This window comes from Daucus carota, chromosome 1, assembly GCF_001625215.2.
Source record: "Daucus carota subsp. sativus chromosome 1, DH1 v3.0, whole genome shotgun sequence".
NCBI classification, from domain to species: Eukaryota; Viridiplantae; Streptophyta; class Magnoliopsida; order Apiales; family Apiaceae; genus Daucus; species Daucus carota.
In genome coordinates, this window is record NC_030381.2 from 33,196,453 (window position 1) to 33,207,855 (window position 11,403).

General features: G+C 34.4%; 2 protein-coding genes across 2 annotated transcripts; one reads left to right on the plus strand and one right to left on the minus strand.

Annotated features, from left to right (window-relative positions):
• LOC108226947 (microtubule-associated protein 70-5) lies at positions 1-3,768 on the plus strand. Its single transcript, XM_017401972.2, has 10 exons — positions 1-342; positions 1,132-1,217; positions 1,379-1,444; positions 1,545-1,715; positions 1,791-1,961; positions 2,103-2,258; positions 2,351-2,497; positions 2,579-2,650; positions 2,744-3,456; positions 3,560-3,768. The coding sequence occupies exons 1-10, from the start codon at positions 264-266 to the stop codon at positions 3,570-3,572; spliced, it is 1,674 nt and encodes a 557-aa protein (XP_017257461.1). The 5' UTR covers positions 1-263; the 3' UTR covers positions 3,573-3,768.
• A 920-nt stretch (positions 3,769-4,688) lies between these two features.
• On the minus strand, positions 4,689-6,400 carry LOC108204279 (protein PYRICULARIA ORYZAE RESISTANCE 21). Its single transcript, XM_017373624.2, has 3 exons — positions 6,174-6,400; positions 5,821-5,905; positions 4,689-5,685 (listed from the first exon to the last, which is right to left on the minus strand). Exons 1-3 carry the CDS (start codon positions 6,183-6,185, stop codon positions 4,976-4,978), a joined length of 807 nt encoding a protein of 268 aa, XP_017229113.1. The 5' UTR covers positions 6,186-6,400; the 3' UTR covers positions 4,689-4,975.
• Positions 6,401-11,403: the final 5,003 nt, after the last annotated feature.

The window sequence follows — 11,403 nt, forward strand, 5'->3', positions numbered from 1 at the left end:
AAAAACGAAAATGGGTAAGTGGAGGATGTAACTGTTACTATCAAGAAAGAGAGGGAAGAAGGCGTTAAGGCCGGCTTATGATCTTGCTTCAAACCAAGGAAAAACCAATCCCTCTCTTTGCGGTCTATTCCTTCAAGACATGGACTCTTTCTACTTCATTACTATATATACAACTATAACACCCTTCAGGCTTCACAACACTACTAATATAATATCTCTGCTTTTGAGTTTTGAGTTTGGAAAAACACACACAAAGCTATAAAATGGTGGGCTTGGAGGAACTTGTTGCTCACCCTGATCCTGTGATTTTGGAGCTCAACAGATTGCAAAACCAACTCAAAGGTAACATATGTTTCGTTTATGTTAACACTTTTTTTGTGATTTGCATGTTTGTGGGAACTTAACTTGGTGGGGAAAGATTGGTTTGTTTTCTTTATGGAGTGTTTTTACTTTTGAGAAAGTCGATGGCCAAGTGTCTGCATGTAATCCGCGAGTTGGCGTTTTTGAACCCGAATAATAGCTTTTTAATAAAGTAAGAGTAAAAGTATGTGAATCCGAGGGAGTCTTGTCCAATGAATACGAAAAGATTTTGAGGAAGTTGTTCAAGTCTTAGTAGTATCTTGTAGTCCTTCCAGCATAGTAGAGGCACTTCTGGAGGGTAAAAAAAGATTTGGGAGAGTGTTTTAAAGGCTCAGCACATCAATACAGAGTAGAGGCACTTTGATGAGCTGTTGATCATCCTCTGGTCTCATTATGGATTTCCTTGTAAACTAATATCAACTAGCTAGGTGTAGATTGATATACTTGATTTTCTATGATTCTGCAGCTTTAAGCCGATTCTGTCACGCTTTCATTGCCTTTGACAAATATTAAATCCAGGGTTTAAAAAATTAAAAGTATACATTAGAGAGTAGAAAACAATTGCACAACATTTAGTATCCTAAGTAATTCATATCAGACCCATGCTCAAGCTCAACGATAACACGTCTCAGAATACAGTTGCAGATAACTAAAAAGATTTAGATATTAAGAACGAATAAAGTAAAATGAGCATATGCAGTTCCCCGTATATTGAAGAAGATAGAGAGCTTGCATAGTCATCGTAAAATATATATGTGCTGTGTCTTACAGAAAAGGAAAGGGAGCTAGGAGACACTCGTAGTGAAATCAAGGGGCTCAGAACTGCTGATGTATTGAAGGCAAAGGCTGTTGAGGAGGTACTGTAAATTATTCGAATATTAATTCATAGCTTTATGAGATTATGATAAATGAATAAATGCTAAGGAAGGGTAAGGCTAGATGTACGATCATATATGCATGGTTTCTGATATGTTCTTTTGTCATACCCTGTATTGTTGATGAATTTGTTTCTTCTCAGCTGGCAAATGAATTAAATAAATTGGATGAGAAGCTCCGACTCAACGAGGCTCTTCTTGAGCAAAAGGTCTGTATTTCTTTTCCCTGTATTCAGGGGCATATCGTGTATGGCAATCATGCAGGTTAAAGCTCATGTTTTAATATATTTTTCCTGAATTTGAATTCAGAATCTTGACATTAAGAAGCTTACAAATGAAAAGAAAGAGGCTTTGGCTGCACAATATGCTGCAGAAGCAACTGTTAGAAGGGTTCATGCAGATCAAAAGGACGACGATTCTTTTCCTATTGAATCAGTCATCGCTCCTCTAGAAGCAGACATCAAGATGTATAAACACGAGGTATAGCATATCTAAATGGCTAAAGTGTGGATACATGATTCTTTTAGGCTCATACGCCTTTGTTTCTTCTCCCAGGTGATGACACTGCAGGAGGAGAAGAGGGCTTTGGAACGACTCACTAAGTCGAAAGAAACTGCACTGCTTGAAGTGGAGAAGATTCTTAAAAGTGCTCTAGAGAGGGCACTGGTTGTAGAGGAGATTCAGAACCAGAACTATGAGCTTAAACGACAAATTGAGATCTGCCAGGTTCGACACTTGATCTTTTCACTCCCTCCTTTCCAGAAAAGAGTTTCTGCGTTGCCGGACATATATTGATATTGTATGCTGAAAATTTACAAAATCCTTGAGAACTTTTTTTTATACAAAATATGAGTTCTCCACTTTCAGGAGGAGAACAAAATCCTTGAGAAAACAAATCGTCAAAAGGTGATTGAGGTCCAAAAACTTGGAGAAACCATTCAGGAACTTGAGGAGGCTATTCTAGTTGGTGGAGCAGCAGCTAACACCATCCGTGACTACAGGAGACGGATCTCTGAACTAAATGTAAAAAATTTATGTTGTGAGAGTACCTTTCGCTAGTGAAGTATAATAGCCATTTATGGATAATTACATTAGTTTTGGCATAATCTTATCAGGAAGAGAACCGGACATTGGAAAGAGAGCTGGCAAGAATCAAGGTCTCAGCTAACCGGGTAGCAACTGTAGTGGCTAATGAATGGAAGGATGAAAATGACAAAGTTATGCCAGTTAAGCAGTGGCTAGAAGAAAGAAGGGTTATGCAGGTATCTATTATGTGTTTTCGCTTATGCAATGATGTCCACATATTCAGAAAAATATAAATAAAAGCTCTCTGTGATCTGCAGGCTGAAATGCAACGACTAAGGGACAAGTTAGCCATATCAGAGAGAAGAGCTAATACCGAAGCACAACTTAAGGTGAACTTATTTGTCTATTTATCTTAATTTATATATAACACAAACATAAAATTGTTTTGCTAATATATCAGCATCGTTCACTTCTGAATTCAGGACAAACTCAAACTGAGACTAAAGACGCTGGAAGAAGGTTTGAAGCAAACACCTAATATAACTGTCAATCAAAAAGCTTCTTCTGGAAGCCCAAAACCTGGAAACTCTAGCAGTACTGAGAATGTATCTAATGGTGAAAGGATGAGGTCTGTATCACAGCCAAGGGCGTCCGCCATTAATAGAAATTTACAAAAACCGATTTTAGAGAAGGAACTTAAACGGGGAAATAGCTTGAAAATGAGATATGGGTTTGGAGAGCTTCTTGTAAGAAAAGGTTTGTGGTCATCCAGAAGTAAGGTTGGTAATATTGATGAACTAGAAAGAGCTAAGACGGGTAAAGAAAATGACGTGAACATCGACAAGATGAAGGAGAATGGAAGTGAAGTTCTAGACAATGTTGAACCATATGTCGCTGTGAGAGAAGATTCAGAAAGTATTACAGGCTTGAATCCTCAGACGGATGACTCAGTGTCGGGGTTTCTGTATGACAAGCTGCAGAAAGAGGTCATAAGTCTTAGAAAGTCTTGCGAGAAGAAAGATAACAATTTAAGTGCAAAAGATGAAGAAATTAAGGTACTCATGAAGAAGGTAGACACATTAGTAAAAGCTCTGGAGGTGGAGTCTAGGAAAATTAAGAGGGAAACAGCGGAAAGGGAAAAGAATTCAGCGGCAAATATGATTAATGGCTACAACAATAGCAGAAAAACAAAAAGGTCTGATCTAGTCTATCGTCGTTTCCAACAGTATTGAATCCTTCTAAATCTTGTTTCAGTACTCAAAAGTTTGATTGAAATTAACAATTGTCATTATGTGCAGTGGTGTGAAATGACAAAAGTTGGATGAATGTGGCACAATGATTCAGAATTGAAGTGGTTCATCAGCCACTTGTGTGTATATCAGTGTGATAATGAGTATATGATGTGAATATGGATAGATAGCATCCGAGAGAAAAGAGCTGAATAGTGAAATGTTGAACACTTTATTTATTGTGGTAATAACATTATTTATCCCTGTTATTAATTTAATTACAGCCAATCTGATTTGATCAGAGTGTATTAGATCAGTATTCTCTTATGGGATCTTTGAATGTGGTTCCGATTATCGTTACATGTAAAGTTGAAGTATCAGCTCTGATATTGTTAGCGCGGAATATGAATACAAGTATCCTGCAGGATTTGGAAATCCATACTGAGAATGGATTTTCTAGTTTGTGCAACAACCATTTTTTATTTAGGTAGTGGATTTCTATTGGCTCCAATCTCATTAATAATGATGGCCCCCTGCATGCACAAAGATCTTCGCCAATTAAAATCTTCCACCTAAGTAAAAAGTAGTTGTTCATGCTCACACACACTATATGAGCACATACTAGAAAGACCTACCAAGAAAATGTGTAATGAACTTGTGAGTTTGAAACACTGGAGACAGGGGACAAGGTTAAAAGGATTGAAGAGTGAGAGAGTGCCAAGTCCTTTGAACTTGCATAACTACAGTTGCTCATGGTACTTTGTATTTAATAAAAATCTCCATTATTATTGGAAACTGAAACCCCCCTGTTGATCTCTATACCACTAGTGCTAGATCTTCTTTTACACACTTTGTGAACATTTCTTCTTCATCAACAAACTCCGAAACTCCTTTCTAGAAAAAGGATGCAACTGCGCTAATGCAATGCCCCAGTAATGAAACATATCCGACGATCTTCTATGAAAGTTGAGCTTTCACATATAAATTTTAGAATCCAAACTTGCTAAACTGTTGTATCACTACAAATAGGACAGGCTAGCCGTGAAGGCGTATCCTCAATCTTAAAAAAATGAACTCGAGTTCGGTTCTCATATTCCTCTCCTGGTTAATTGAAAAGGAAAAAAAGGGAAAGTGTACATATAATAAAATGTAATGCAGCAAGGAGATGCTATTTAATAGTTGTAAATGAAGATTCTGCTATCTTAAAATAGTTGAACTTTATGTTATTATACACTTAAGTACAGGTACATGAATATTAGAAACTTCAACATAATCAAAATTGAAGATATGTTGCTTGATCTCATTGTCAACAACCAAATGGTCACTAACCTTATTATAATCATTCTTTCTACATACTAATGAACTTGTTTTCTTTACCACTAAAAAAACCCATATACCTTCACCAAAACAGATGGTAAGAACTTTCAAGGAAAAGTTACTTGGAGAAGTAGTACCAGGGGCCATGAAGCTGACATCCCACCACTCTTACATGATTGTGCACCCTTGTGGATTTTCTTCACTGAAGTAATCAGTGTTCACACAACATTTGCTCCCGCGGTACCCATATCCATAATCGTAACATGGAGCTGGAGGAGGTGGAACAGGCCGTCCATACCCGTGAAAACATGGCCCCCCACCATAGCCATCGTAACAAGGCCCACAACATACCCCGCTTGGATACATGGGTATGGGTGGATATCCCGGATATCCTTGAACCGGTTCACACATATTCACTTGCACCGGCTCAGGTCCTTTTGGGGCTGGGGCCGGGGCAGGGGCAGGAACTGGAACTGGTACTGGAACCGGAACAGGGGCTGGAGCCGGTTCCTTTGGCTTGGGTTTTTCCGCAGGCTTATCAGCAGGAGGTTTAGGCTTTTCTGGCTCTTTAGGCTTTTCTGGTTCCTTAGGCTTCTCAGGCTCTTTAGGCTTTTCCGGGGCTTTAGGTTTCTCAGGCTCCTTAGGCTTCTCGGGAGCTTTGGGTTTCTCAGGCTCTTTAGGCTTCTCCGGAGCTTTTGGTTTCTCGGGTTCCTTAGGCTTCTCCGGAGGTTTAGGCTTAGGATCCTCCAAAATCTCAATACTCTTAATATATTTACCACCTCTGTAACAAAGCTTGTCACGAATCTTCTCAGGGCTGCAGCATACCACCTTAATTCTGACTCTACTACCCTTCTCATCATATATCTGGTCCCTAATTTCTACAAACCAAAAATCCCACACCACATAAAATATCTCAGTTCACATCCACAAAAATAAATACAGCTAATAAAAAGGAACATTTTAAAAAGCAAAAAAAAAGTGAATGTGAATAAGTAAAAAGGTGGAGAACTTACGAGGGAATTTGCAGAGCACTTTCTTCACCTTCTTGTAGCAGCTATGACACTGCAAGTCCACTGTGTTCAACATCATAAACGTCACCTGTTACATGTCCCCGAATCCATTAGTCTTCACGAAAACAACCTCTCTCAGTATCACTAAATTACCTCGACCTCCCTTACTTCCGGGCTGGACATACTAAAATACATATATATTTGTGGAGGTCTTATTACTTTAACAAGATTATGATCAATACATAGAGTTCTAACAAATGCACAAGATTCATACATAAACCAAAATGAAATGAAAACACATAGATGAATCTAAACATATATGTTATGCAACCTTCAAAGTTAAGAAAGAATAACACCTTTTCCGTCATGGTGGTGAAGTGTGAAGGATGAGATGTGAACTTCTTGTTGATCAGCTTCTCTCTGTGTGCACAAAGAGAGATGGAGAAAGAAGACAAATAGATGTGAATGGCCTTAATATCAATCCATTCGATTCGTTTGGTACTCCTACCTTATAACTCTCAATTACCAAATTGACCTTGTATACTATATATAGTACAAATGACAACTCATTTTGTTAATACTTGTAATTATTAAACAAACATCAGTGCATGTTAACTTGAAATAGTTTAGCACTGTGTACTCAATAATTAATGGTTTTGTTTTCTTAGTGTAAGTTATTCATGTGTTAGAGAATTCTAAGTAGAATTTAAGGAATAAATTAGCGCACCTTCTTGAATTTAAACATACTTAAAGTTGATAGTTTTTTGTGAATCGTGTTAGATCTTTGGAGTAGTATATTTGAGTCAACTTCTGGCAATGAAATTAAATTTTCACCTATGTTGGATCTTGTCCCACAAATTTCTAATTCTATTACTTAGATCTAATATTCTATTAAGTTGTTATAAATGAATTGAAACTTGAATAGGTATTAGTGCTATGTACTTTAATTTTTTAAGCAATTGTAAGTTTATAATAGACTGTAGTTGCAAGATAATTATTAATTGACTACAATTTAAATAAAATCAAATATATCAATCATATATATCTAGGAAATATATCTTATAATTTGAGAGTTAGTATCAGTGTTGTAAAAATCGAGAATCAAATTTTATCGGTGAGGACACAGGATTTTTATCGAAAATAAATTGAATTGATTCAATTGATCGTATGATTACTTGAAGATTCGGAAATTTAATTCGACGAGTTAATTTTTTTGTTTATATATAAAAAGATAAGGAAAAACAACTAAACAAGGGGTGGGAGACGCCGGATGATATAAGAAAATTGTCGGTATACAAAAAGGAGATATGAGAGATGGTTTTTCAATGGATGCTGATCCGTTACGCTCCCTCTTGCCTCCATTTTCATGTGATTTGATGCATCCACCTCACCTTCCTCTGTCAGCTGTATTATTCAGCTTAACCAAATTATTATTTTTTGTATTTTATTGATTAATATTGGGTGCTAAATCAGTTAGGTCAATTTTCAATGAGTGATGGGAGAAATACATGGAGGCTCTCTTATTTTATTTATTTTCACATGACTCTGGTCACTCCTATGTTTTGCATGTACATGCATTTGCGTGCATTTTCATCCAACTAATCTTATTTTCATCACACTTCCCTTTGTTCGGTTGTCATAATCATATAACCCCCTAGTTGAATTGTAAGCTAATATATTATATTTTGTTAAGTTATAGTAGTAAACTTTTTGCATATAACTTTTGACAAAAAAATTATTATAGTAACAACTTTTTCTATTAATGAATATTTCATAGTCTGAAAATACATCAAACTGATGGACTCTACATCCAGGAAGAAGAAGTTAGTTCACATATCATAAATATAAAATATTTTGAAATATATGTATTTTTTTCTTTTTGAAACAAAATAAATATATGTATTTTTTTAAAAAGACATTTAAGGTGGTTTGGTTCGCCTGATTCTGGTATGAGTTTTGACCCACACTTGTTTGGTCGATCATTTTTAAAATTTGGAAGATGGGGAATGAAATTTGATACATAAAAGACAGGTAGGTGGGTTTGAGAGAAAGGTATGAGATACTTAAATACAATCTCAAAATATATTGTTTAATCTCATATAAGTTAAGCTTATTTTTATTTAATACTAATTAGTAATATTTTATTTGTTCCTAAAAATACTAATAATATTTAATTTTACTAAAAAATAAAGTGATTCTCATATTAAAAAATGTACAAATATTATCAGCAATGGATAAAAATTTTGAAACAAAATTATTTTTTCTTATAATAAAATCTATTGGGACCAAACACTCATATCAGTTTAACCCGATTTCTGATTCCAAATAGATAGATCACACTGTATCCACAGGCCAATTTAAATCCAATTTATTAGGATTTCAGATTATTCCATAGAAAATCAGACCCACTTATTTTTTTCTAAATTTGAAATATTATTTATAAGATAATTTATATAGTTAAATATGGACTATTAATTTATTTATTTTATATTAAAAGAGAAAATCAAAAAAATATGAATTTTAATTTAAAGTGTCGGCACTGTTATAACGAAGACATTTCTATTAAATTAAACTAATTTTTTAATTGAACCTGAAAAATAATTTAATTTATATAATAATATATAAATGATTTAATTAAAGTATAATTCAAATTTCAGATGCACTTTTTAGAAATCTTGTTTCATGTTTATAATTTTGAATTATATTATTTGAACTGACGAAATATGTATTAATAATCATTATTATTATATTTTAATATTTTAATAAATAAGAAGTTATCTATAATATATAATTATTCAAACATAGAACAATTTAAAATATTTATTTCGAGCTTATCATATTAATCATTTTAAATTATAAATAATTTTACACATCCGACAACAAGGTCCACAGTGTTATCTCGCGGAGCCGGTCGACATGGTGATACAGTACACATGTGTTGTCTGGGCTCAAAGGAACTGGACTTTGAATAGTTGGACCCAACGTTGGAAATATAATGTCATATGATGATCCAAGATAATCGGTAACTACGAAGCCTGAATTAAGTGAATCTGATACTCCATAAACAAGAGTAATCTAATCAACTTTAAGAACCTTAACACGGAGCACTGACACAGGAGGTCTATGATTGAAGTTTTGGGTTTTGATTTCTGAAAAGATTTGAGAAGACAGCTTAACGAATATGGACCCAAACCCCATTCGACGTATAAACATTTGCTTGTGAATATTTGGCAAAATGTTTTTCTTGTCACAATTAATTAAGAAGATAAAAATAAATGGGTAAATGGTTTTTCTAGATCGGGCGTCATTTGGTACCGACAAATAAAAAACATGAAAAATATGGATATCGATTTATCTTTTTAATACACGAATACAGAAATACGACATAAAATGTTAGATATAATTATGTATAGCCAAGGATCATCTTAAATATTATCAAGGTTACAATAGAACTGTATATCGGAAACGTACCTGATTCCATAGCTGTAGATAATAACCCCGGATTGTGGGACTTGATCTTCCACAGACTTGATTCGCCTCTGGCCGTATCTCGCTCCAACTGATGGGAATAGAGTAGAGGTTGGAATAGCCTTGGGGACCAAAACCCTATATTTTTCTTTATATAGAAGCCATATCAGACCCCATTAACCCTAATAAGGCTTACTATTGGATATTACACATTACAAAGCCCATACCGAATAAGATGATTTAAGTGCTCTTTATTTTAGACCACTTAATTAGCCCAATATTAGAATAAACATAATAAATATAATTGTTTTTAATTTGTATGCCCGCATATTATTATTAGATTATTAAATATAATCTAACAAAAAATACGTGAAATAACATTAAACGAATATAGAAATACATGATATATAAACGAAGTATACACGAAACACGATAATACACGTTATACGACACGTAGGGATGGGCACGGCGCACTTCGGGGTCGGGGAATGCTATCCCCGAATTCAATACCCGTCCCCGCCACCGCCCCGAACCCCGAACGGGGATTCTTTTCCTCCCCGATCCCCACCCCGAACGGGGAACGGGGATCCCCGCGGAGATTCGGGGAATTCTAGTTTTTATAAAAAAATAAATAATTTTATAATATATAATATACTTTTCCAATAAAAAACAAATTACTAACTCATAATATACTAATAAAATAATATTGTCTTATATTTTTAACATTAAATCATATTAAAATTGATTTATAATATAAATAAACGACAATTTTCAAATTATTAAATATATTATATTACAATATAATAATAATCGATCAATAAAAATTAAGATTATTTTTTAATTTTCATAATATTATAAAAGGTATCTACTTTTAATACTATGTTTAGTAGTATATTATATATAAATATATTATTATTTACTATAAAAAATTATTATTTACATATATATACAATTGGGGTCGGGGATCGGGGCGGGGAGACACTAAACCCCGACCCCGCCCCTATCCCCGAACTTTTTATAAAATTTTCCCCGACCCCGAGAAATTCCCCGAATCCCCGACCCGAACAGGACGGGGATCGGATCGGGATCGAGGGGGACGGGGTAAATGCCCATCCCTAAATAGCAGTTAAAACAAGTTAAACTTATTAAATTTTGTGCTTATTATGTGCTCATGTGCACACCATTCACCACAAAACCATAGCAATTAATAACCACATCCACCACTATAATTTAGTTGTATATAACAAAATTATGTGAATCACGATTAATAGCATAAATGAAAAGAAAATTTGAATAAAAAGTTGCTTGGATATGAATTTTTATGAAGAAAATTAGAAAATGGAGTAGCTAGCTAGGTGGTGTAAAGATGATCAAGTTGATGGAATGGGATGTAGAGATTGGGATGGCGAGATGAATCAGCTTCTAGTTTTCTTTTTGGTTACCACTTGAATGAATGCAGAATGCTTATCAATTCACTTGTACGCGTCAACCACTCACTGGCTTTCACTAGCTACTCAGAGATTCCACCCTTTTCTTTCCATGATCCTGATTGATAGTCCTTCCTTGCTCAACACCCCCACAACTTTTATATTTTCGCTCATGTTTGTTTTACTAATTAAAACGTTCGGTCCATGTTATAAACTTAGCTTGAAAAATTAAATTTATAAATCTCAAAAATCAAATACAAAGATGGTTATATAATTTTATTTCCACTCCAAGATCAAAATCACATAAGTAACACAATTCAGTTATATTCATTTCCTCTGTCTTCGTTTCCAATTTTATCCCGTCTTCCGAGTTGAACCAAACAGCCCCTAATGTTATCGATGTTGTGTTAAAACAAAATAATGTTATAATTTTTTAAATACGTAATAGATGCAGTTATAATTGTCAAAAAAAATGTGAAAATAATGGGCTCCTTACTATAAAATTATCTTAAAAATTAATTTTGGAATTAAAAAATTGGGTGCTTGGAGAATAAGTTAAATTTGGAATAAGATATAACACGCGGTGTTAATTGTAGAAACAGCTTTGTGTTGAAAAACATGTGAGAAACTATAAAAACAAGATATAACACACAGTGTTAATTGGTGTCGTAGTGTGCTGAAAAACATGTGA